Raw genomic sequence first — 27,436 nt, forward strand, 5'->3', positions numbered from 1 at the left:
CAGCTCCACATTCAGTGGACCAAACCACTCGTAACATTTCAATGAACACCGTTATTGCGTGTTAAGTTACAGAGACAACAGGCATTTCTATTGAGTGGAATGTCAATATTTTATTAAGATGACTCCAACTTATTTGGAAACACATTAATCTTATCAAAAAAAAACAAACAAATGAGTTGTTGCCATAATCAGTGCATGTAGTTACCACAATAAACTTTTCTGGCTGAAAAATAAAACAATGCAGGTCAAATTTTATTGTAAATTTCTTCCCCATTTCTAAGCAAATGTTTGACTTGAAATATTTAATCAATTGTAAAGCAACTTTAAACAAACGCTGACTGACTTCTGAACAGACAAGGGCCACTGAGTGATTCCAAAGTGTAAAAAAACCTCCCACAACCACTGCATTACAGTCAGGGCCTCTTTTGGCCCTCAGACCCCGACAAAGTGAGTTCCCCAATAACAGAACAGAAACAGTCCAAGTCCCTGCATGAAGACTCAAGCCATCACGACATTCATTTCCACTCTTCACACCACAAGTTCACTTCCAGTCTTATTTTCTCTTCCCCACTGGCATTCTGTATTAGTCAGACTTCTCCTTCTCTTTCATGTGGAGGAAAACTACGCTGAAGACAAAGAGTCCAGCCATCATGGAGAAGACACTGGCATAGTATGGGTAGGCTGAGGGGATGAAGCGCTCATACTGGGTGTGCTGCAGAGGACGCACCGATACCTACGGTGGAGAAACACAACTGGATTAGTTAGCAAGCCATACAGCACATCAACTAATAGGTTACTATGTTACTATTACAACAAATGATTGATAAAAGAACAGAGGTAGTAACCAGGATGATTAATTGAGCAATACTTTCCATATTTACCATTTCTATACATTTATCTTATAGTAAATAAACTCAACATGACTCAGTCTTTAGGAGGGAACTTCTGATGAACTTGCCTGAGTGGAGGAGTAGAGATGTGTATATCCTAGTCGGTTATAGTCCACTTTGAACTGGAAGACTCCATACACATCAGGCAGCTTGAACTGGACACTGTATTTACCTCCTAGTTGAACAACAATGGAACATTTATCATAAATGCAGTTTGTAAATATGACGAGAATATGAAGTCAATCCTGCCAAACATTATAAAAACAATACATGTAGGTTGTAAACAAGACGTAAATGAATGTAAATATATTCTATAATACAATACCATACCATTTTTCTTGAGATAAGTCCGGACGAAGGGATCGATCCTCACAAACTCAAGCTGGATATCATCTCCGTCGAATGGGATCCAACGGCCCTCGGACAACATCTCAATGACAATGCTGTATTCCTGCATGAAAAGGGTTTACAGTGATTGAGCGACACTGCATTAAAAACAAATATCTTCACGGTGATGATAACAAACAGACAACAAGACCCACCACGAGGTCGGTGATGGTGTATGCTGTGGGGGCGTCGGTCTCCCCCACGCGATGATGGGTAACAGCTCCCACTCTGAGGACTCCAGCCTCCTTGAACACCCAGCGAGACAGAGCCTCGGCCAGCTCCATGTTCCCTGTCCGCTCGTGCCTGAAAAAGCCCACAAGGACAGGGAACACTGACATCTGTAACCAACTATATTGTAACCAAATCTAATATCAGTGACTAGTTATTACAATCTTACATTTTAAGGCTGTTTTCCACCTACAGATTAGCTTTAGGAGGTCAAACGCACTAAACTGCAAACTCAGTGGAACACATTCTAAGCATCTAAACTTGCAGAAATCTGCAGTAAATGTGTTTGAACTTGTAACATTCACATGGAAGAAAAACAAGCCAGGCCATCACTGACAGGAGTACCTCTGTGAACCTGGTGTGGCTTTCTGCACTGCAGAGTTGAAGAAGGCATCACTGAAGAAGTCCAAGGAGCCACTAAACACCACTCTGGCATTGTTTCGAGCCTGGAGCCCAGCGATCAGCAGGGTGTTCTTGCCAACAGCGTGGGGGTACTACAGCATTTAAAAAAAAAAACAAACACAAAACACAAAACAACAACAACATTAAAAAAGTAAAATTAACTTAGTACCTCCTGTCCCCAAACGGTCATGGCCAATAGCTGCCCCTCCCTGAGCGTGGTTGTGCATGAGGTTTGGTCCTGTTAAAAGGGGTGATACCGAGAAGTTTTTCTTCTCACTATCAAGTGTTTGCTCATAGCAGGTCTTCTGATTGTTGGAGCTTTCCTCTTCACAATACAATATAAAATGCCTTGAGGTGACTGTTGTTGTGATTTGATTCTCTCTATAAATAAAATCAAATTGAAGTGAACTGAATATCCATTCAGGCTAATAATAGTTATACAAGGATCTCAACTCAACTTGTTTATTATTGGACTCTACCAGCGTAATTTTGCGTTAAAAATAGTTGAAAATAATCCTTAATCATCTCATACTGGGCTTGGTGCTGCCCTGTGGTTCATTCTGCCTGAACAAAGCAGTTTTAGCTCCACCCTTTGTTCTGAAACTTTGACCACGTTATACATCGCGGAGAAAATGAGGTAGTGCACAATAAGCTTGTCTTTTTCTTCCAAAAGCATTACTACACAATTTTAATTTTAAAGGGCTACTTATCATGCCCGGGACAGTTTGTCCTGAATAAATCATAATTCATTACCTGACATTATCATGACATGTCAACAGTATTACCTGTGAGATGGGTCTGTCAGGGAAAAAGGAGTAGGAGGTGGAGGACCCAGTAAGGATGTCCAGGACAAGAGGGTTGTCTGGGTCTGCCACCATGCTGGAAGAAGTGAGCCACATTCAATATATTTTCCACTGAGCATGGGAGTTAATCTTTTACAATGACTAAAAATCTAACAACACTATCTGTTACATCTTCTGACACAAGTCTCTGCTCCAGCTAAAAGGATGAATTTATCATTTATTACACATCAGCGTGAAAATCACTGTGCTTACCCGACACCCTTGAATAAAACAGGTTTCTTGGTGGGTTTGCCGACAATAGTGGGAGCTTTCAGCAGGTTCTCTGGGTCAGCGACAATCAGGGTATGCTGGAGTTACAAAAGATCACAAATTACAACAACATAACAAAACATAAAATGGCAGCTGTGTAAAGGCCAAGCCATTTACCTCTCCAGGATCAGACACATCATAGTTGTGATGATCAATGACGGCAGTCTTTTCCTCGTCAAACTCAATGCCACACTCACTGCCCAGCTCCCTCAGAGGGTCGCCTGTGAAACAAGAACAAAACAAAAATACTTGAATGATCATACTTAAACATTTCAAATAATATACGACTTGAACAAACACTGTTATAAATCAACTGACCGATGTCTGAACTTGCAGCAACCAGGACATTGCCCCCACCGTCAATGAAGGATGTAATAGTCTCCACATTTATATTTCCACCAAAGTCTGCGGATGACAAAAAAGTGTTTACCTTCAGGAAGAAATCACCTGCCACAATTTATTTATTTTTTGTTTTAACGCTGCGAAACTCACCTTCAACTGATGGTGAGAAGATAATTAAGTGGTCATACAGGAACTGGCCATATTTGATCAGCGACAGGGAGGGATCATCAGCGGTCTTGAAGGTGAGGTCAAATCCACGGTCTGAAGAAGACAGATGCATTATAATTAACAGTAACAATGCTGTACTAAGGCTAAAGTTTTAACACAGTGGTTTTTGAAAATTAGGACATGTTTACTACAACAGGATACAGCAAAGGTGTGCAAGCTCTGATGTTATCTCTAACAAAAGCATGCAATATCCCCGAGTATTACAAAAAGTTGTATCTTCAGACAAAACGTTTTGTTTTACATGTCTTCTTAAAACAGTAATAACCCAAACTGTATGAACTCCTCTTTTGAAGACTGTTGCCTAATCAGGAAAGTGGATTTCTCCCACTACTGTACCTACCAGCAAACCAGAAGAGCAGAGGAGCGGAAATGCAAATATGCACGGAAATGCATAGTATTATTTAAATAATTTTAACAACAACAGCATCGAGCACATCTTCATCTATATTATTATATTACACTGAGTTGTAAGAGGCTCAAATTACGTTAGGACCGCGAACACATTACAGCTAAGCTAATGTTAGCATTCTTGCTATCGTGCATCAATTTCTGGTCTAGCAGCGGCTTTTTGTTAGCTGCCAAAAACTTGCTGATGCCCGGTAAACGAGGCATATATACGACTGCATAGCAGAGTAAGTAAAGCTGCAAAAAAATAGTATTATCATACTGACCTGCCAGACTGCGGAAGAAGATTGAATGGGTGTCTTTGATGTTGAGGTTGTCCAGCAGCACCAACGTCTTACCGTCAGCCAAAGCACAATGCAGCACGGAGGCTAACGACAGCAATAAAAGGACGCTATGGTCCAAAAGCTTGAACCGCCTCATTAACACCGTTCCGGTTCGTTTTTTGGACGATGATAAAGAACCGGACCGGTTCGTCTGCATGACTGCTGTCAGCGCCGCCATTTTGCTGCAGAAGTCGACGTCAGCGTTAGCAGTTGACTAAACTCTGACCCTAAGAGGCAGCCAATCACAGAGCGGAACGCGTCGCTCTGACTGCCAGTCAACCAATAGCGTGAGAGCTTCATTGTAAGCCTGGCAAACAGGTAAGTCCAGGCATCGAAATATAAATATGCACATTTTTACTGAATATTTACAACAAAAACGGCGTTTAAACGACTTAAAGGATTATGCCTTTCAGCTGTCATTTAAGTTATTTCTGTTTTTAAATAATAAGCAAGGCACATAAGCCTTTGTTATTCTTTTTATTTATTTTTAGTAAAAACAAGAGCACAACACAAGCAGTGGCAATTCTTTATTGAGCTGATGGCATCTTCCAGTAAAAGTAGTATTAGGGGTTTTATCCATTCTGCAGACAAATTAACGACACAAAAATCAATAGTGACACAAAAATGTCTTGTGACATTTGTCAGTTTGTCGTCACTGTACACAAGTCTAATCTTTTCAGAGGTAACATGACAAATATACAAATATTATCCAAACACAAGATTTACAACACCTTGCTTCTGTAAAAAGGCATCAAGTGTCCTTTACTTTAGTTTAGTACTCATATATGTTCATGTAGATAGCCTTTGAGTAACATTCTCTGCATGAAAATACTTTAAGTACAAGAAAAATATTTTGGATGTTTAAAGAAAATGATTATATTATTATTTCATCATAAAAATGGGAAAAATATCACATAGAATTCTTTTCTTTAAGTTATACTGGGTAAGACAGACTTTAAAATGTTTTATATAATGGACGAAGCACAGTCCTACACTGAAGTCTAAAAATAAACTACACAAAGTAGCATAACCGCCTCTCAACGTTTACAAAAACTACTAGATCTCACCTTGTTTGCTGAAAACAGGACATGATTACTGATCACAAATCTGGAAAGAATTTTTTTTCAGGAACAGTGTCTGTTATGAATCCAGTTCATATTTAACAAAACTCATAAACACACTTCATTTCTTACTTCTCCTTATACAGTATAAATCTCATTTCATTTACAAGCAAAATGACACACACTTTAAACAAATCTGCCCCACTACGACTGCCTCTCACACTCCATCTCCTGCTCCTTGTCCTCCTCTACATCTTTTTCATATGTTTTGATCTCAGTGGTGGTCTCCACCTGTCCATTCTCCACCTTCTCCTGAACTTCCTGTTCTGATTCTTCTTGTTCTTGCGCCTCTCCAATCATCCCATCCTCTGTTTCTCCCTCTCCAACCTGAGCACGGAAGATTAGCTCTCCTTCGTGGATGACCTGTTCGGGTGTGGGTTGCCATGTTGCAGTGGAATCCCCCTCGGCAGTGGTGGCTGCGGTGTACTGGTAGAAGTCGGAATCTGCCTGAAACATGACCAGGGCTTGAGCTGTGTGGATGCGTACGTGCTGAGCTAAGGAGCTGGCATCCAAGAATTTATCGCCACACGAATCACAAGCATACAAAATCTGCGTGTTGGGATCTGAGAAGAGAAGAAGGTTTCATGAACAAACGAACCATTTTTCAATCTGTGTCCTGTTCTGTGTAAGAAAAAGGAACTGGCTTCTGATGAAGTTTACGGTACTGTTTACAGTACTGTAATAATACTTCTCATTGAGACCATTTAGATGGTTATGCAAGTAGCTGTGTACTTCAAAATCTGTCTCACATACTCATACGTACATATTCAGCTTCTTTTACTGATTATTGTTTTCAGGGTCAATAAATGGACTTCAGCTTATAAGCGTAACACTCCATACTGCTACTCCCCCAAACCATGTCTGATATTTTGTTGTCATTCATAACTAGGGATGGGTATCGTTTAGGTTTTATCCGATACCGGTACCAAATCGGTACTTTTGAAACGGTGCCGGTGCTCAAACGGTGCTCAAACCGGTGCTTAAAGACTGGAGAACACAAAATTGGTCCAAAAACCTCTCATGTTCAGCTGGTTTTTTGTAAAAAGATAACAATGTTAGCCTTTTCTGCAGCTATGGGGCATATATGGTATCACTCTTGGCTGGAAGCAGTGCTTAATCAATGGGAAAAAACACAAACTTTGTCCAAAACCTCTCATGTTTAACTGTTTTCCACTTTTTCTTTGGTCATTTTAGGCCTTTTTGGCCAGGGTGAAGGGAGTATCTGCCATCAAACAAGAGGACAGCCGCATGTAGCTATGATGATGTTTGCTAGTTCACCTTACATGCATTAATGTAATAAGGTGGTTAGCCTACTAAACGTAAAATACACGCGAACAACATTAAGCTACTCACGCAGAGAAGAACGGCTGCTGCTGCCATCATCATCCGTCATCATTTCTGCTACACTGGCAGGGCTAGGGGCCAGGACTCTCCTCTTCGTGTTTTTGGGGGATATTGCTAACTCCGGGTCCGATAACAGGCAACCCACGCACAGTAGATGTGCTCGGTGTGAGGTCTCGCAGCAAGCTATCATACGGCGCATTTCTGGGCTTTTAAAAAAAAAACGCTATGCGTCGCCAGGTGTTTCATCGGATTCGAGGTGTTACCTCCTTTGACAGTATCACAGTATCAGCTTAAAGCACTTGTTGCAGGCTGCTGAGTTTGCATATTTTGCTGTGAAGTACAGCCAGACTTTTGACCGCTTCGCCTTGGGCATTTTTAATCTGTAGCTCTGCTCTAAAAGAACGCACGTACCTGGACCCGCCTACTATCCTCGGAAACGTAAAATGATTGGCTAGAAGTGTATCACAGCTCAGGAAAAAAAAGCACCGAAATAAAGCACCGAAATGTGCGCTGCTTTTCGGTCTGGTTACTACCGTTTATGTCAGAACCGGTGCCATCATGGCACCGGACACCGGTACCATCATGGCACCGGACACCGGTACCCATCCCTATTCATAACATTACATGTTTTTATAATGCCAGGTCTTACCTGCTTCTTGCACTTTCTCCACGGCCTTGGTGATTTCAGCTTTCAGAGCTTCGGTCTCATCTGCAGAAACCGAAGCAGCCACTGGAACTACTGTTAACAGACACAAACATTGTCACCGTCTGTGCCTCACAGCCATCTACAAACATCTGTGTTGTTGATTACATTCTAGCCTTGAAGATGTAGTCTGACCTGTCAGCTGAGCTACAGAACTGGCCGCCAGGGCCTCTGTCGCCAGTGTGACAATGTCCTCCGTGGTGACGGTGACGATGTTGATCTCGCTGTCAGAGGTGCATGGCCCCGCTCCTCCATCACCCAACTCGTCTGAGCTTCCCTCTGACACCACCAGCCGCTTCATGCCGGCCTTGCCTTGGTGCACAGTCTTGACGTGAGAGCGCAGATTGTCCACGCGATTGAACCCCCGACCACATTTATCGCACAGGAACGGCTTCTCTCCTGAGACAACAAAACAAAGATAAGTAGTCAATTGACGGTGAAAGATCAGAGTTCTGCTGGATGGATACAAATGTGGTGGGAAACAGAGACTTAGCTGCTCAACAGGTGAACCCTCACTCTCCCAAAAAAAAGCCTTGTAACAAATTTGTTCTTCACCTGTGTGAATGATGATGTGCTTCGACAGGTCTCCCACATTAACAAATGCCTTGTTGCACATCTGACACTTGTGCGGGCGGACGTTGTCGTGATGGCGAATGTGATTGGCCAGTTGACTAGACTGCACAAACCTGCACAAAAACATATATATGATATTTCCTCTCATCTACTTTACCGACACATTTGTTCATTTTGTTCATAAGAAAATAATCTTTTAAACAGTATTTTAATCTCTAATTTGGTCAATCTCAGTACTCTCACTATCATTTGAATGAACTATAACAGGTCACTGTTACTTGACCTTTGAGAATGACCACAAATCTATATTATCTTCAATTCTCATTACCGCCTACACAGGTCAAAACCTCTAAACTACACTTAATATTCCCCTCTCAAACATCCCTGTTAAATAATGCCAGTTTCTATACCTCAGCTACAAGTGAGTTTGAAACCTGAGCCTATCATTGCAGCACTGTGCCGTGCTGACCTTTTACCACAGCGATCGCAGACGTAGGGCTTCTCTCCCGTGTGCTGGCGGACATGAGCGATGAGGGAGCTGGCCTGAGTGAAAGCTTTACCACAGATAATACAGACACAGGGCTTCTCTCCTGCAACATATAAATAACTGTTTCACTATCGTGGGAAGTAGATAATATTCACACAGGGATTCAGATGGAAGAATGAAAATAAGTTCCCCAGAATCCCCAGAGTACCTGTATGGATGCGCTCATGCCGCTGCAGAGCTCCGGGATCACTGAAAGCTCTCTGGCAGTGCCCGCAGACGTACGGTTTCTCCCCGCTGTGAACCCGCAGGTGCCTCTTCAGATTCCCTAAAAAGCAGGTATTAGTACACACAGATTAGACCAAATGGCTCAAAGAAGAAAAACAATTCTACGTAGTAACACACCAACTAAAAGCAATTAAATAATTTTGTTCATGTATGGTCTAACTATTGGATATCACACTTTATTTTAATAGTATTTATCATTATTTTAATATTATTAGTGATATTATAATTATTACTGAATCTCTAAATATAACATTTGTTGTACTTGCATGCAGTTTAATGGGTTTTTTGTATATCCCAAACCATTTTCAAACTGAATAACACTGACTAACACTACCTACTAACGGAAAGGAGCAAAGTAGGTTTCTGTTGGTAAGTACAAAAATAAATAAATAAATAAAATAACAAATCAATGGTGTATGTTTTGATATTTTTTTGGTCCTTAATTTCTCTCAAGATCAATATGACAGGTAGAATTTGTATTCATGAAGAAACAGAGAGCGTTTTATTCACTGTGACAATAAAAATGCAGGGAGAAAAAAAGCAACATTGTTATTACTTCTTTTTTTACCTGAAGTGGTAAACTGCTTGCCACATTCTTTGCACTTGAGAGGCCCGTCTGTAATGTGGATTTTTAAATGAGCTTTTAGATTCCCAACCTAACGAGGAAACACAAAACAACAAAAATGTTCCTTAAATGACACTTAAGTATATGCGCGCTCAACCGGGGTGACAGCCAAGCCAGTATGACTTTAGTTAAGTCTCTCTGGCGCAGGTTTGGATAGAACTAGGGATCTAGCCTGGGGAACCTTACTGTATCCATGCCCTGCAGAGGATTTGTACCCTGACCTGTTGTTCTAAAGAGAGTCGTGTTGTTTTTCTCCTATCTCCCTTCCCTCACCCACATCCAGCTGCAAAAGCGGGTGTGGAAGGTAAAGTCCAAAGTGGTCTAAGTGGTAACCCCCAAACTGTAAGAGTGGTACCAGCACATTTCAGGCACATCATCAGAGGCTTCTGTCCAGACTCATAAGACTCACGGGCCTCAGGAAGAGGACCCTAGTTTGAGGAACACACACATATCATTCCCAAGGGGTTTGAGGCAGAGTTATATATATATATACATATACAAACAGTGAATATTACTATCCAGCTAAGATTTTTCAATTAAAAATAGTGTTGCCTGGAATCATGTTATTCATTCATCGTGTTTATATTTGTCCACAGAAAAGCCAAACCTTTCCAAGGGTACCTGGTTGAAGCGTTTGTCGCAGTGTGGACACTTGTTGCCCTTCTCTGTGTCATGTGTCTCCAGATGTCGCATCTTGGCCGTGGGGTCAGAGAAAGCCTTCTCGCAGTAGTCGCAGTGGTATGGCTTCTCGCCGCTGTGCACCAGCTGGTGGCGCTTCAGATTGCCCGAAGTGGTGAAAAGCTTGCCACAAACTTCACAGCTGTACCGCGCTTCCCCTGTGTGACGTTTGCGATGCAGGTTGAGCAGACTGATCTGACGGTAGCTCTTTCCGCAAGTAGAGCAGCAGTACGGCTTCAGGGGGCTAGGAGTCAACGACAGCTCACTTTAATTAAGCCCTCTGCAGAAGTATGCAAAGATACACTAAATGAATATGAAAAGGAAAAGGAAAAGCCATCCACCTGTGTGTTTTCTCATGGGCTTTACAAGCTGCGGGGTCAGAGAAAGCCTTGTTGCAGTCCCGGCAGCAGAAGGGCTTCTCTCCAGTGTGAATACGCATGTGCCTCTTGAAATTGCCCGTGTGGGTGAATTTCTTCCCGCAGTCCTAAAAAGAGGAAAATATATCGTGAAGCCTTTTAATGCAAAGATATGCATGCAAATGTGACCAACATTTGCATAAAAGCATCTATGATGCCCAGCTTTTCATGAAAGCTCCCAGCATTGACATTTATATCTTCAGAGCCTGCAGACCAGAGCAGGAAAAGCAGGCACAGCGCAACTTAGGCCGTCCCACAAATCCCTCACCTCACATTTGTGTGTCACGGAGCTGTAAGGCTTTGATTCAGATCGGCTGCTCATGCACGCTGACTGAGCTTGTCTTCCATCTCTCTCGCTGCTTGGGCTGTCTCCTTCCATTTGCTGACTTATCTCGTCATCCTCCTCTCCATCCTCGTTATCATCAATATCATCAGCCTCCACATCGCCGGTCTCCAAAGAGTGTTCTTCCTGCCCTTCAGCCACCCCTGCTGGCTCTGCCACCTTATTATCAGTTTTTGCCTGTGATGGGGCTTCATCCTCTGAGTCATTGTCTGGGAGAACAAGAGCAGAAAAGCTCTGAAAATGACAAACTGTCTACAGCTTTGACGGGGAATAGCAATGACTTTTTGAGATATGGGATTACTGGCTTCATCGGTCTGTTAAAGTGGTGACATTCTTTACATCAGACAGAGGTCACTCTTACGTTAATGTTCCCCACTGCGTCTTCCAGACATACCAGCTACAACTGGGGCAACAACTAGCACCATCAGCAATGAAACAAATACAAGAAGCAGGTTTGCTGCAACCTTTAAAGAAATGTGTTTATTCTAATACAAAGCAAATGCTCTAAATCCTATTAGATTAATGTGAAATGACTGCGTGTTTGAAAGGTGCTGAAGAAATATACATGTTTTTAATCACATTTCTGGCATTTTAAACGGAATGTGAAAATGCGGAAAACAGCACTGGGATAATCATTCGAGCACTAATCAACCTGAATCTAGAGGTGTTTTTAAATGACTTCGCTTTTCCTGCCTCTGCACAGAGTTTGTCCAGTGGGAAGCTTAAACGAAAGGGGCATTGCATAAGTTCCTTCAGGACAGAGCGCTCACCAGGTGGGAAGTTTCGTCGAGGTGGTTTTCTGATTCTCCTCCCGCGGGAGCTCATATAAGGCGAACTGCCAGCAGATTTTAACGGTGATTCTAATAAAAACAATAAAATAAAAAACGAAAACACTTCTTTGTTAAGCCATCACAATCATTTGTGTTCTTTCCATTGAATTTAACTCTTGATTTTAAACATTTATGTATGTATTTATTTATATAACCTATCGTTTCTTAAAAACATTAATAATGGATAAAATAATATATCAAGATATCAAATGCCATCAAATAAAAAGCTACTAGCATCATGTGGATCCTTTCAAACTTTAAACATGCTAGCATACATCATAATTAAATAACTGAAAAGACTTTCTATGAATATGTATTTACTCAGTATGTAGTCGGCATCAGCGGTGTCGTCCTGGAAGGCGGGTGCGTCTAATGCACCACTTTCTTCCTTGTTCTTGACAGACGTCTTCTTTTGAGTCAGAAGGTGGGACGTTTTTGGGGGTCGTCCGCGGCCTGTGTGGGTTCTAGTGGGTTTCGGCTGAGAAACAGGCTTCTGTGTTTTGGCAGAAAGCTCTTCCTCTAAAATGTCCTGACTTTGAATGGTCTCTTTATCCTCTGTGGGAATGCTACGAGGGCACTCCTCGGCTTGTGATGCCAAATCTGACAGCTGACTGTCAGTTTCCTCTTTCTGCTCTCCTTCACCTGTTTTTTCATCTGGTGTGTTAAAGACAGAATTAAAATCAAATCAAATCGAAATTATCAGGAGCAACATTTCACACATTAGAATGCAGAATCAATGACGACTGTGTTCCATTTTCAACAAACTGAATGCCAATAAGAACAGATAAAGAACCATGTTATGAGCTCAACAAAACAACAATCGGGTAAATATGTATTAATTACTTTTCATTTATCTTTTTTAATGTAGAACAGCATCTGTTAGGACTACTGCCAAACATGGACACAGCAGAAATACACGTTTGTCATCATGCTATGAAAAGTGACGGTAAAATTGGTTGACAAATTTAATACAAAGCAACCTGATGATTCATTTGAAGAATCAAGGCATGGACGGATTAGCTGAGGGCAATGACAATTTATCTGAAATAAAGAAAAAAAGGGTACAGACACGAGTATTCACCGAGGACCTGACTCACCAACAGCAAAATCCAGTGTTATGACGGACGGGGCTGGATTTGACAACGACTGGTACGCAGAACACGCATTCACGATTTCTTGCATCTGTAAAAAGTGAGCTACCGACAGCACGTCTTCTACATTCTGCAGATTTAAAGTCAGCTTTGCAGTGTACATAAAATCCAGGACCTGACCCAAGCCTGAAACGACATTCATCAAAACAACACATCCAGTTAGACAGCAGAGACGAGGCAGAGATAGGGTAGAGCACATAACCTGACGGGGACCGACCTGCTGCATTGCTAATGTCCAGATGTACCACATCCTTCTGGTCCAGAAAGAGGGTGCGGAAGTACACGCTGCAGGCAGCCAGCACAGCCTTGTGGGCCTTGAAGTCCACACCGTCCACGACAAAGGTGCAGTCACACAGCAGGCCCTGCTTGCGCTGCCGGTTAAGCTGCTCCAGAACTTTCCCACTGTGCCACGGGAACTCCATCGTCCTGAAGGACAAGCTCTGTGGATAAAACGGATGAAATGTGGAGCACGAGGAAGCTTGAAAAGGCTGTGATGGTCAGGTTAAATCTGTGTCTGCATTCTTCACCTCTGATATAATTATGCATCCTCCGACAGCATAGTAGTTTTATTATTGACTGACTGCGGTCAGTCAATATTAGGGGATGATTGCTTTCAGAAAAATAGATGTATCAGCCTTAAAACTAAACCTATACATTACAAATTAATATAAGTCAACAGAAATAAGATATAATGAGCTATAATGAAGTATAAATTCTGTGTCTAGACTATATGTCACATTACACCATTACATTATTTATTATCCTTATTTAAAACTGGAAAGTTGTGTTCATTTTAATTTCACAATTACCCCTTTTACAATGTATCAGCACAGAGATGTATTAAAGTTAGCGTCCAACAAGCTAAATCAGTTTTTTAACTGTGTATGTGTTGTTTCACAAGCAGTTTTAATAACAGCAATTGTATTCCTCACACTAATTTGTGTCTTCCTTTGGACTATAACCACGGCTATCATTGTTAACTAAAACTAAACAAAAGCTAAAACTAGCTTTGAAAAATATTCTAGTTAGATAAATAAAAATAAAACCTAGACCATGAAAAGGGGTAAACTAACTAAAACTATTTTTGGAATTTGGAAAATAACAGAGGAAACATAAATAAATATGGTATGTGTTAATCTGTTAGAATTTTGGCACAAACTGGTTGATGAGGTAAAATTTTGGCTCTGGCATTTGGCATAAGTAATAACCAATAGCAAAATGAAAACTGAAACCAATAAAAACTAAACTAATATAATAAAATCTAAACTAAATTATTATTAATAATAACAGTAATAAAACTATAATAATTATAGCAACGCTGCCACTGGTAATGTCTAAGTACTTTGTTTCAGTTGTTATGTTAGATAATGACATCTCCTCCAGACTCACAACTGTCCCATGGGACGCAACCTATGAACCAAACTTCACAAACATGTTGCGTGTGTGTGTTTTTAAGGACAAAAACGGCGTTTTGAAAATCAACCACTCAAAATGACTGCTAGCTTAAATCCGAAATGCAACGCGAAAGATGCTAAAGGCCAACTAAACCGCGAGATACGACATTGACGCAAGGATGAAGCGTAATCTCGTGTCCCGCTGGCTGTGCAGCTATTTTTAATTCTCTCTTCTTTTTCTTTTTTTTAACTTGAACGTCAGTTTCTCCACAAGTTTTGACAGCGTGGTTTGACGGTGCAATATATCGATTGCAATTCCTCAATCCTTGCAGCTTTGTTATCAGGGATTAATTTAGCATGCCTACATGCGTGTGGTGAGGGAACAAGATGGCGGAGCTGCGAGTCCGGCCTCCCCTCTTGTTGTTTCCACAGCTAGCCTGTTCTTTTCGGTTTTTTAAGAAGCGCCATTTTAACAGAAACCAACTTCCGATTTACCTCCTTGTTATCTCGTCTTCACTCGGGCTTGAAACTGCTGGTCCAAGCGGTCTTACGGAGTTTTTGGCTCAGTTGGGAAAAACGAACCCAATCGAGTTTTTCGGTGATCGATCATACCCCGCTCACTCCATCCAACGCCATCTTCCTCTCTCTGATCGATTGATAGGGACCGGCCGGATGTATCGCTGGAGCACGCGCAGTGGGAACCAATGTTTTGCCGACAGAGGCCACGCGGTGTCGCGATACACCCAAGTTACATAATGTGCAAAGCTGATACCTTCATAACACAGTGGAGCTAAAATGGATTTGTAATAGAATAGTTTGTCATTACAGGCACGTGTAGTGTGTAAATAAGCGCTCTAAGTCTAACTTAATAATCACAAATTTCAAACTGAATCCCTGCGTGCTAAAATGAGCTATATCTTTAGGCTTTATTTTATACAATCAGAAGAGGTCCTTGTCTTAAATCATCGGAAAACTGAAAGAACAAGGAGAAATTAATTTTCTGCGATACAAAAAGTATATTAATACAAGGATAAAAGTAATGCTCCTGTATATTTCTAAGGAAAAAGCCACTGCATAGCTCACGTACAGTGGAGGAAATTATAAACAACAATGACTTCCAAATTATATTGGAGAATACCTCCTTTGAAACCCTATTCTCCTGAAAGGAGGACAGGATGGTTCATAATGCTCCCACGCACAAAAGACTGAATAGAAGCACCTTTGTATATACACCTCTGTGCACCTACTGAATGCGAAATCCGTTTCATATTGATTTCAAGGGTAGTTTGCCTTGTGGTGCTCAAGGTTTACGCAGATTTTTATTCCAAAGATGGTTAACAAAACAGTGGTTTAAGGCAAGTCATACCAAGGATGGTGATAAGTCTCCACAGAAAATTTCTCCAGTTCTGTCAAAACTGAAACAATACGAGTAAATAAACAAATAAATCTCTTAAACTGCCAACTCGTATTTCCTGTCAATAATTTGTAAAATCAGAAGTTCATAAAAAGCATTCTACAGAGCAGGATGGCTTATTGTCAAAGCAGTATCATTTTATTCACACAAATAATATTATACAATAACTTATCATCTTTAGAAGTGACCGGTAAGTTTTAGAATAACACTGGGAGGGGTAGGGGAGAAGTTAACTGATGGGTTGTGTGTCTACATCTTTGTGCAAAATGGTGCTCCAAGCCCTTGTGTCTCCTTAAATTAATGTGTATGTCCCGTTGTGTATGTGCGGGATGAGCTAACTCACACACATAAATGAGCAGCAACAGAGTGGCATTGTGTCACACAGAGCACAGTGTCAGCTCTCTGAGTGTTTGAAGTAAAACTGAATGATGACAGTGAGGATAAGAAGCACAGGAAATGGTATGAAATCACAGGAAGTGACGGATCGGACCGTCTCTAGATTTTGATCTCGGTGCGGAAGGTCTGTACGAGCTCATGCTTGGCTGGATTTCGCCGTGCCCGGACCGTGAGGGTCCCCTCGGTGCCCAATGATGATGTCACTGAGGTGGGATCCACGTCCTCGGGTAGCTGGCACTTGTGGGTGAAAGTGTTCATCACTGAACCGTCCTGGGCCAACTGCCAAAACAGAAAGCTTTAGAGATTCATGCGATGTATTGTGGAGATGGATGCTTGGTTAGGGTTTATTTGGCTCACATTAACCCCTTTTGTTTCAACACCTCCCACCCACCTTTTCCGCACGGACTTCTATCTGGTTGTTGGATGTGGTGACGATGATGTCTTCAGGGGAGAAATCTCGCACGTCAACTGTGAACTGGTACGAATCGTCAAGAGTCTTGATATTTCCAGCTCCACCTAAACCCACGGCCAAGACGATGAAAGGATGTTAGAGCACAAATGATGAATCGGGAAGCTACAATTAACTGTGCAAAGTACATATATCTCGCACAGTTAACGTTCACAGATTTTCATCTTCAATACTTCCTGTGTGAATAAACCCACCAGTCTGAGAACCGTGTGCTGTTCATCACTGGAGTACCTGCAGGTGGTGCTTCATTAAGGATGGGCTACACACACTCATTTGAGTGAGGGATCTGCAGTTGTGTGTATTCACCAAAATCCATTTTTAGACATGATCAGAATCTCTGCTTTTGCTTCAACAGCATGACACACCTTCTATTCCACACATTCTGGGCAAACATGGATTTTATTGTCGATTTAATGGATTGAATAGAGACAAAAGATGCACAAGCACCTTAATTATTACAGTTCAGAGGATCATCTGTTTTCCATGGTTAAATGAATCTGAGCTAGAATCTGTGCTGCATGCTTACCAAACTGAGCATGCCCTCGTCTGAACTTGAAAGCTAAGCAGGGTTGGGCCTGGTTAGTACTTGGATGGGAGACTGATTAGGAATACCAAGTGTTATAAGCTTGGGTTGGCTGTAGGTTTGTGGTCCAACTCTTGGCCTCTGCATGCTGAAGTACCCTTGGGCAACATACTAAAACCTCAAGTTGTCTGTTCGATAGAAAGCACTTTGACGAAAGTGCTTTTGTGAATGATGGGTGTTGTGTGAAGTGCTTTGAGGAGTCGAATAGAAATCAGTTACACTCCCTTGTTGTATGTTTCTTTTGTAATTCCCAAACCTTTTTTTTAAGCTCTTGTTGTTCATATTCATATACAAGCTCAAAAAATATGATGAGTAATAATGGTGATTAGTTGACGAGGTGTAAAAATTGGGGTAAAAATTAACTGTGTTTTGAAATTTGGCTCACATTATGGGCAGTCAGCAGACATGAAGAAACAGATCATTAATCTGTCCACATTCATCCATATTCTATATTCACTTCCATTTTTGCTCTGTTTGGGTCTGCACCACCTCTTTGGAGAACATATCTGACTTTTTAGCTGCTGAGTTAATGACTTTCTCTCCTCGGTTGTTCAATAAGCAGCGTGATGAGTTAACCAGAAGTTGATTTTTGTTTTTTTTTGTTTCCAGCTGACTAAAGTTTTCTGAGAACAGTTTGGAGGCAAGAAAACCGACAGCCGACATATGGTTTGTGGCTTTGTCACTCCTGTGAATCTTCCACATGGCATAATCATTCAATCCGTGCCCGGTGTGACTTTAAGAACTGTCAAGAGGCACAGCTGTAGTCCCGGTTAAATATCCTAGGACTGATAGGTGAGTCGGTCCAGGAAAAAAGCGTGATTTATTCTCTGTCCCTGTGGAGTCTGAGCTCACTGAAAGCCTGCGTGGTGCATGACCTCACACACACGGCAGCAGACTGGAAACGAGTGTGTGTGAGTGATATTAGCTCTGACTTCACGTATAGGTTAGCTTAATTATGTGACCTCACCTCACTGTGGTGTGTGTGTGTGTGTGTGTGTGCGCACTGGTCACTGGGCAACCATCTGGTCATTTCTCATGCAGGCGTCATCCCAGATACTCAGTGTGTGATGTCACACTGTTGGCAGTTAGTCCAGCATTCCCAGGTTTGCACGTACTCTGTGTGTGCTTGCATGTGTGTGTGTGATTGCGTTGCTTTCTTCTCAGCAGCGCCCACCTCACATCTTATCTGCTGCACCTATTACAGCACCAACCATGGCTCCAAAACAATGCTGCTCTGCCCCTGACACATAGGAGCACATGGACCATTTAAAGATCAGATTTCACACATACACGCGTCTGCGTGGACCAGCAGCAAAGTGATACGGAGCACTTCACACCAAGTGGACACTGAGATACTGAGCCTGTAGATGAACCAGGCTGTGTGAAGAAAAAAATCTCCTCAACCCTCCGTTTTAAACACATATGTAAATTCCTAATAAATCTTTTAAAAAAAGAGTAAATACATGTCCAAAAATGGAGTCCGTTCTGTTTATTCTTTCAGCACCTTGGCTACAGTTTCCCTTAAAGAAACATCTGTCCACACACAGATCAGCCACACCATAGTCTTCCTCTGAAGATATGTTATCAGTATCACTCCTTGAACAAAAACACACCACTGTACACAAATCGCATTCAAGCGGGCATAAATCATCTTTGCCGTCAAAGCTGTTCCTTCCGCTCTCTTTTACTATTAATTTTTTACCTCTTTTGTTTACAAAACGAATGCCAGAGACCTTAAATTTGCTTCCAACTTACTGGAAAAACCCAAGGAGTCGCTCCCAGGCCTCATGAACGAGCCAAAGTCCTCAGCAAATAGTCCCCGGCTCTTCTCCATGTATGGGTTACCAGAGGACGTAGTTGAGGATGAAGTCTGGTGGAAACTACGCTCCGATCGATAGGCAGAGGAGTTGGTTACACTCATGGATGGCTGTAAGTGCTGGGTAAGGCAGAGGAGGAGTGAAAAGGAGAGAAGAGGGAGGCGGAGAGAGTTGATTCTTCTTGCGGCTATAGTTGCACACACAGGTCTTCTATCTACCTTTACTGTCTTTCTTTTTCTGTCTGTCTATTTATTCTTTTTTTCTGGTTTGTGTAAGGCAGTATCAACCTTTTCCCCCAATCTCTTGCAGCCCTTTACCCACGGCCCTTATATACTATACGGTCCCATGCAGTGGTTGGGAGGTGGCACGTGTCACACAGGCCACAGCTCATTGGGAACACTGTTCTAAATTTATCATAAGACTCAGAGAGCTGATGGAGAGATGGGTCTGTGGTTGGAAAAGTTCTGGGCACTGAAGGGCCTAAGGTTAAGAGAGGGAGGCAGAGTGGGATTTGATAGAGAGAGGCAGAAAAAGAGCAGGGGCTGACAAGGGATAAAGGGGAGGGGGGCAACAGTTGTCACTCCATCACACGTCATCCCTGAAATAGCTTTCCGGCCCTCGCTTTAATTCCCCCTGCTCTCCATCACTCCCATCTGTCTATTTCTTCTGCTTTCATAATATTCAGGGCCACGTCTTTTGACCTGAAATTAGATCCGCACGCGTTTCTGCCGTTTAATGCCAGCGTATGGAGTAGCGCGGCATGGTTTCATCTCAGATGTTTGTGCTCTCACAAGGGCCCGTTCTCGACTGAAATCCTTCACGGTGTCATGAGTTTATTTAATTCAGTCTCCTAATCATGTGCCAGAAAACGCAGCTGCTGTCTTGTGTTGTGCTGAGAGAAGCGAGCAAAGTCAATCTAAAAGTGAAAAAAGCGCCTCACCTCTATTTTCAGAGTGTAGGTTAGGAGAAAAGCAAAGATGGAAAGAATGTGCCTGAAAACAAAGCCACGGATGGGGGCAGGGGCCTCGGTAGTGACATTGCTTTGTGGCTATTAATATCTGCACGGAGAGCACAGCCCATCATGATTAGTAAACACTCTCTGCTCCTTTTTTCTAGTTAGTGCTGCTGACAGCTAATCCATTAAAATCCATTTATGTGCTCTCTGAGGTTGCCTTGTTGACTTGTGATTCATTATTCCAGTCGAAAGGAGGTTTGTATGTAAGACACATTATAGGCAAATCAGAGATCACAACCTCAGTCCTTAACATCTAATAACGACCATCACAGTCAATCTTTACAGAAAATTCCCAGGCAATCCACCATGCAAGGTGATCTTTGTTTTTGAAACGTTACCCTGTATTGAAAATGACGTCACACTGTGTTATTTTCTTCCAGTCTTATCAGTACAGACCCCTGCTGAAGGTCTAAATCCAGCCCAGCAACTCAGCACCTCCCTAACAGAGCCTTCTCCCTACCTAGTAACAGCAGTAATATTGTTACTTTATTTCAGAATCAGATATGAATCAGTGTTTCAAACTTCTAATGGAGATTAAAGCTGCTGGTTGTAGGGATGGGAATTGATAAGAATTTAGCGATTCCTATTCCATTAGCAATATCACTTATAGATTAAGTTCTCATTGGGTATGTTTTCAGAGTCACCAGTATCTTTAAGCAGCAATGCAGAAATTACATTAATGCTGTTGGTCAAATGTTTGCGCATGTTTGTTGTGGTATTTTCCCTCTTTGTTGTGATCAGAGTCTTTACTCAAAAAAGTCATTATTTCACATATTACCCTGGTCGTAATGCAGTATATGACTTATTTACTCCACAGAGTAACATTACATTAAATTCATGTTACTCTGTAAAATAGCTGAAACACATATAATCACTATTTAACACTATCAACCCCAGGCAACATCCCACACACCAAGACAAATCCCTAATGAGAAGACATGTCTCGAAGATCAGTCTCTTAGTGGAATACAAATCTGACCACAGTGGGTTCTTGGCTAGCTTGGCGTTAGCATGCTGTCTGGGCAGATGCTTGAAACCGTGTTGTGTTAGCAGCATGATGCAATTTTTCCTGTCCTCGATGCAGTCTTTCACTTTACCATTTATCTTTTCCTGTTGTGCACTAAAAAAATAACTGTCCAGGCTCTAGACTGCAGCGCTATTTTCCTCCTCTGACACGCAAACTGAAATCAGGTGATTGCAGAGGTGAGGACTCAAGTCACATGACTTGGACTCCAGTCATTAATTGTATGACTTTAGACTTGGCTTAAAAAAATGTTATAAGACTTGTGACTTGACTTGGACTTTACACGAATGACAGTTTTTAAATTTAATGTTGCTGAAACAAAAGTAATTAAAAAAATAAATATATCTCAGGGCTCTCAAAATTTCAAAATCCCTGGTAGCCCTTCGGGCAGGGACTCTTCAGTTTTTAGTAGCCCAAAATAAATGTAAGTAGCCCGAATAAAAAAGAGAGCAATTTTTTGATTGATGTTTTGTTTCCTTTACAATATTATACATTAAAGTATAATATTGTAAAGGAAACAAAACATTAATCAAAAAATTGTTGAAAAACAAATTACAACATTGTATAAAAATTACAATCATCAACTCAAATACTTGGTTCTAATTGAACAGAAATTTCTATGAACTTGTAAGAACTGTGTAGGACATGAATCAGTCTGTGTCAGATCCTGAATTTGAAATTTCCACTGAAGTCACGGGTAAGAGACAAGTGGAACCAAGATCTAGGACATTTGCTTTTTGAAGTTTGCAAAGACTGCTAAATTTTGCCAGTGGTAGTTCACTCTTTGCAACATAGTACGCTGTTCTAAACAGATTTTTCAGGTTTATTTTGAGTATGTTATTTGCAATTGGTGTTTGTTCTGGGAAAGATATTGCAGACTGAGCAATAATGCATTTCTTGGATTTCTCATGGGTTCTAATGGGGGCCTTTCTTAAAATGACTGGTCCCAGTAACAAAGGCGCTTGTCGACTCAGAAATCGAGAGAAAACCAACAACACACCTGGCAGAACATTATGTTATTTACACGGGTGCACATAAGTGGTCCGCATGTGCGCATTCGCTGTCAAAATAAAAGACGCGCACCAGATAAGAAGTTGCAAAGCACTGTTTTTGTCCGCTAGAGTGGGATTTTCACGGCACATTCTGCACCACATCTCTGTGCGTTCATCATTTGTTTGAAGCCAGCTCACCTCCTGCAACCACTTTTCCGAGAATACCTGCTTCTTTTGTGGTTCGGACTCCTTCTGACATTTCTTTGGAGGTGGAGGAACATCACAGTAATTGCTTAAAGGAGCTTCTTCGACATCTTTAAGAGTTTTAAACAAATGTCTGTCCTCCTCCAGAAAATCTTATGTATGCAAACACGCGTTGCAACTTCATATCTTGTGCGCGTTCTTTTTTTTTTTTTTTTGACAGCGAATGCGCACCTGCGGACCACTTATGTGCAGCCCCGGTTATATAGCTCGTCATATTGCAGCCACAGAAATTCTTTTGTCCATGAAACCATAAAGCTGCACTTTCTTTTTGCCTTATAGTCTGATTTGTCATAACTTTTCCGTTTTGTGGTAAGCTTTTCTTTGGCTGTCACTTCTTCACCCTGACCTGTCTTATTTGGCTCAGCAGAACTAAAATATATATCCTGCTGCTTTTACACACACACACATAACGGTCAGCGATTCTCTGCGCGATCAACCTCTCATATGTTTAAGCTTGCTGCGGGAGATTTCACTTGTCATGTTTGCATAGTAAGCTAACGATTGATAAGACAATGTCAGAGGAATTGGTGCACAAATTATCATCACTCACCAATCAGTGCTGTCGCTCTCTAGCGATTTTGCAAGCCCTGTATCTGATTGAGGAATCACTCATCTTTGGAAAAGAGAGTTTATTACAGAGAAATAGCTCTTTCCAAAATAAAAGCTATACTATACGCTTCTTCTGGGCTATATTCTCAGCAGCATATTGTAGCGGGTCAGGGCTGTTCGGGCTTCTGTTTATACAGTTATGTTTTGTTTATGTTGCCATAGTGACGGGTGACGCCCTCTCGCTGCGGCGGTGTGTCCTTCCGGCGTCAGAGGGCGCCTTGTGTGTTGTTGTTGTTGTTGCTGTGCGGTTGCCGCGCTGAGCAGTTAGCTAGCGGCAGTGTTCTTCTGCAGATGTCAATAAACGGCTGTGCTCCCTGGCTAGCTCACGGGAAGCAAGACCAAACGACACCTCCGTCTCCTCGTTGTCTGAGCTCGCCACATTGGTGTCAGAAGTGGGATGATGGTGGCACCCCATGTTCTGACCCGAGTGACTTTTCCCCCGCCGGTCGTGACCGGCGGTGCGCCAAAGGAAGGCACCTGGACATTTGCAAACTGAAAGCAAAAAACAAGCGCAAATTCAAACGCGATTTCAATATGTCACATATTGACAGTGGCTCACCGATGCCAATGACATAATTACCCAGCTACATTTCCGAAAGAATGCAAAAGCATTGACATATATTTTTCCTTCCTACAATAGCCCGACGGGCAGGGCAGAGATAGATTTTGGTAGTACGACTGGAAAAATCGCTAGCCCCGGGACGTCGGGCTAGCGATTTTGCAAGCCCTGTGTTACAGGCATGGCCCTTTAAGGATGAAGCCTGATGGGAAATGTATTCGGGATGTGTGTAGCGGGACTGCCTGGTGTGTGTGTGTGAAGAGAGAGAGCGGAGAAGGGGAAAAAGTAACGGTTAGCTACAGAAGAGACGAAAAGAAAATAAATAAAAGGAATATAATAACTCCCTCGACAGCCAGAGTTGTGTCGGCGATGCTCGCTGTGAGTAAACTGTTTCAGCCCACTGTACGCGGTGTTCGTGCCTTAGAGAAGAAATAAAGTTCGGTGAAGCAGTTTCCTACGCCTCCTTCGATCTTTTTGCTAGCGGAGTTGACCTGTATAGTAAGCTGTTGCCGACTACGAGTCAGTTACGGGACCTTCAAGTAACTGCCAGAGGTTTCCTTACTACGGTTCGGGGCCGCGGCTCTGGCGCGGTAACACCTGTATCTGATTGAGGAATCACTCATCTTTGGAAAAGAGAGTTTATTACAGAGAAATGGCTCTTTCCAAAATAAAAGCTATACTATACGCTTCTTCTGGGCTATATTCTCAGCAGCATATTGTAGCGGATCAGGGCTGTTCGGGCTTCTGTTTATACAGTTATGTTTTGTTTATGTTGCCATAGTGACGGGTGACGCCCTCTCGCTGCGACGGTGTGTCCTTCCGGGGTCAGAGGGCGCCTTGTGTGTTGTTGTTGTTGTTGCTGTGCGGTTGCCGCGCTGAGCAGTTAGCTAGCGGCAGTGTTCTTCTGCAGATGTCAATAAACGGCTGTGCTCACTGGCTAGCTCACGGGAAGCAAGACCAAACGACACCTCCGTCTCCTCGTTGTCTGAGCTCGCCACATTGGTGTCAGAAGTGGGATGATGGTGGCACCCCATGTTCTGACCCGAGTGACCCCGGCCGGTGCGCCAAAAGAAGGCACCTGGACATTTGCAGGACTTTGTGTGGGGTAATGGGGTCGTCGGGGACGACTGACCCCTTAGGTGGGGGCTATGTAGCGGGTCAGGGCTGTTCGGGGTTCTGTTTGTACAGTTATGTTTTGTTTATGTTGCCATAGTGACGGGTGACGCCTTCTCGCTGAGAAGGTGTGTCCTTCCGGGGTCAGAGGGCGCTCTGTGTGTTGTTGTTGCTGTGCGGTTGCTGCGCTGAGTAGTTAGCTAGCGGCAGTGTTCTTCTGCAGATGTCAATAAACGGCTGTGCTCCCTGGCTAGCTCACGGGAAGCAAGACCAAACGACACCTCCGTCTCCTCGTTGTCTGAGCTCGCCACAATATTAAACATATCAGGTCCCCATAAGGAGAATCATGTGCTAACGGCTGTCTAAATGACTCGGGTAAAGTTTATAGCATGCATGATTGTTGTTTTTGTCTGCTTCCATTTGTCTTTGCACTACGATGATGTCGGCGTAAATGTGCAGTCATATTCATTGTGTTCCCACTAGTGCTGTCAGCGTTAATCTCGTTGAAATGACGTTAACGCCACAACACGGCAAATCTCCGTTAACGAGCTACCCCTGCGTGGGGCTAGACGGCCAACACGTTAAGAGCTAACTGCGCTAACACACTAGTTCCCACCCATGTAATTGAGCATTGCGTGGCACATCCAACATACTGTTTTACTTTAGTCCATGACTCGCTTACCTTCAGGGTCATACGTCACATGAAACGTCTGGTGTCCTGGTGCAGCCACAACAACCTGGTGCTGAATGCCCAGAAGACAGTGGAGATTATTGTGGACTTCAGGAAGCACACAGCCCCACTCCACCCCATCATCCTGACTGACACCCCCATCACCTCTGTGGACTCATTCCGCTTCCTGGGTACCACCATCACCCAGGACCTGAAGTGGGAGCCCACCATCACCTCCGTCATCAAGAAAGCCCAGCAGAGGATGTACTTCCTGAGGCAGCTGAAGAAATTCAACCTGCCAACACGGACGATGATGCAGGTCTACACTGCAATCATCGAGTCCATCCTCACCTCCTCCATCACCGTGTGGTACGCTGGAGCCACTATCAGGGACAAACAGAGACTGCAGCGTGTTGTGCGCTCTGCTGAGAAGGTGATTGGCTGCAGACTCCCATCTTTGCAGGACCTGTACACCTCCAGGACATTGCGGCGTGCAGCTTGGATCTCAGCTGACCCTTCTCACCCTGGACACAGTCTGTTTGACCTGCTCCCCTCAGGCAGGAGGCTCCGGTCCATTCGCACCAGAACCTCTCGCCATAAGAACAGTTTCTTCCCCTCTGCTGTTGGACACATGAACAATAACCATATGACTGTCCCCGCCACTAACACATGACCCTACGCTGTGTTCACTGTATCATTCCATGTTTGGCACTGATCACCACCTGCACTCATGTATATATCTTTCAACATAGCACTCTTAATTCTTACTCTCATGTATATATCTCATGTATATCTCATGCACATATCTTTCCACGTAGCACTTTTAATTCTTATCCCTACTTTTATTTTTTCCATGTCTATTTAAGTGTTATTTATGACACCATGTTTGCACTGAAGCACCGCAGCAATTTCCTAATGTTGTAAACCTGCTCAACATTTGGCAATAAACCCCATTCTGATTCTGATTCTGATTCTGAAAACCAAAATAATTCCAAACGCCAGATCTGAATGAGGGTGCGGGAGGTTCAATTTGCCATGTTGCAAGGAGAGCTTAACTTCTGTCTCACTAGCTTGCCCTGCGCTCTTCCTTCTGACGATGCTGTCTGTGTTGAACGCTCAGTGGATCTGCGCTCGACAGTGCAGCCTACGCAGATTCACTGAGCGCTCAACACAGACAGCATCATCAGAAGGAAAGTTGATAAAATAAATTACAAATTTTGTATTGTTCGATACATATGCGTACCGAACCGAAAGCACTGTATCGAACGGTTCAATATCGATACGAGTATCGTTGCACCCCTAATATACACATATATCTGGGTGTTTTGTTTTGTTTCCTCTGTCACTGACACATGGACACATACAAACACACGTGTTCACACAGTGACTAGAGGAGAGAGAGAGTGGACAAGCTAATCACACTGCACTAAATTTACTGCAATGGTTCATTGTTATATACAGAAGGAAATCTCGGCACTTTTTGTTTGAACAGGAAGTTCTTCTTTTGCATTTTTCACTGAATGTTTATTCTGTGAATTTGTAGTTTAGAGGAAGAATATTCTTGCAGCAAAGTTTAATAGAGCTGTATGTTATAGAGGTGCAATTTCAGAATTAGTTTGTGCATGTCTTGTAAGTTCACTTGTTTTGTCAAGTGTTGAGATAAATACAGATTTAAAAAAAAACACATGGGCTTTTATTTACATTGACTCTGACTTGCCTGACTTTACTTGAGGCTTGACTTGTGACTTGAAGATAAAGACTTGAGACTTACTTGAGACTTACAAAACAATGACTCGGTCCCACCTCTAGGTGATTGTAGCGCAAGCTCAAAAAACGACAAGCGGGCTTGATAGGCAGCAGAAGTGAGAAGTAAGGAAGTAGAAATTTTTACTGTACTTAAATAGAATTTTCAGGTATCTCCACTTTACTTAGGAATTTATGTATCTGTCAACTTTTGATTTTAAACAAATACCAGTACTTTTTCCTCCTTACATTTTCAAAACATGTTTATTTTTGGTTTAACACATTCGAGTCAGTCCTGTCCCCCTATTAAACACCAGGGGATGTCGCATGAAAATAGATGAAAGAGGCAAATGGTGTGCCATAGCCAGGGGTTAAAGTGGGCCGGCATTTTTATTTATTCATTTTATTTGACTCCGTCAGCATCTATTTAGCCCTACACAAGATGAGCGAGCATTAAGCGAGTCATATTTTTTAAGTTGTAAGTCGTTTCAAATGCAACAT

General features: G+C 42.5%; 4 protein-coding genes across 5 annotated transcripts in view; 1 reads left to right on the forward strand and 3 right to left on the reverse strand.

Moving 5' to 3' along the window:
* Positions 1-90: 90 nt before the first annotated feature.
* On the reverse strand, positions 91-4,536 carry ddost (dolichyl-diphosphooligosaccharide--protein glycosyltransferase subunit (non-catalytic)). The gene is made up of 11 exons (XM_080295307.1): positions 4,261-4,536; positions 3,512-3,622; positions 3,338-3,424; positions 3,137-3,240; positions 2,963-3,057; positions 2,693-2,786; positions 1,851-1,999; positions 1,433-1,580; positions 1,221-1,341; positions 964-1,065; positions 91-738 (listed from the first exon to the last, which is right to left on the reverse strand). The coding sequence occupies exons 1-11, from the start codon at positions 4,493-4,495 to the stop codon at positions 734-736; spliced, it is 1,251 nt and encodes a 416-aa protein (XP_080151433.1). The 5' UTR covers positions 4,496-4,536; the 3' UTR covers positions 91-733.
* A 295-nt stretch (positions 4,537-4,831) lies between these two features.
* Positions 4,832-14,915, reverse strand: zbtb17 (zinc finger and BTB domain containing 17). Its single transcript, XM_026154575.2, has 15 exons — positions 14,763-14,915; positions 13,091-13,313; positions 12,820-12,999; positions 12,044-12,376; positions 11,663-11,752; positions 10,818-11,101; positions 10,475-10,617; positions 10,077-10,377; positions 9,399-9,486; positions 8,754-8,870; positions 8,528-8,648; positions 8,041-8,171; positions 7,621-7,884; positions 7,432-7,521; positions 4,832-6,001 (listed from the first exon to the last, which is right to left on the reverse strand). Exons 2-15 carry the CDS (start codon positions 13,293-13,295, stop codon positions 5,583-5,585), a joined length of 2,766 nt encoding a protein of 921 aa, XP_026010360.2. The 5' UTR covers positions 13,296-13,313; positions 14,763-14,915; the 3' UTR covers positions 4,832-5,582.
* Positions 14,916-15,797: 882 nt separating this feature from the next.
* On the reverse strand, positions 15,798-19,434 carry hspb7 (heat shock protein family, member 7 (cardiovascular)). Its single transcript, XM_026155222.2, has 3 exons — positions 18,885-19,434; positions 16,469-16,593; positions 15,798-16,356 (listed from the first exon to the last, which is right to left on the reverse strand). Exons 1-3 carry the CDS (start codon positions 19,048-19,050, stop codon positions 16,177-16,179), a joined length of 471 nt encoding a protein of 156 aa, XP_026011007.1. The 5' UTR covers positions 19,051-19,434; the 3' UTR covers positions 15,798-16,176.
* A 3,945-nt stretch (positions 19,435-23,379) lies between these two features.
* The window catches only part of clcnk (chloride channel K), a 28,358-nt gene continuing 24,301 nt past the window's right edge, over positions 23,380-27,436 (forward strand). The window contains exon 1 of one of the 2 annotated variants that reach the window (XM_080295308.1): positions 23,380-23,787. The gene's annotated coding sequence lies outside the window, so the exon portion shown is untranslated. The remainder of the gene's footprint in view (positions 23,788-27,436) is intronic. The other variant, XM_026154235.2, reaches the window with a different exon arrangement.

The sequence above is a fragment of the Astatotilapia calliptera genome, chromosome 20 (genome assembly GCF_964374335.1).
Source record: "Astatotilapia calliptera chromosome 20, fAstCal68.1, whole genome shotgun sequence".
Taxonomy (NCBI): domain Eukaryota; kingdom Metazoa; phylum Chordata; class Actinopteri; order Cichliformes; family Cichlidae; genus Astatotilapia; species Astatotilapia calliptera.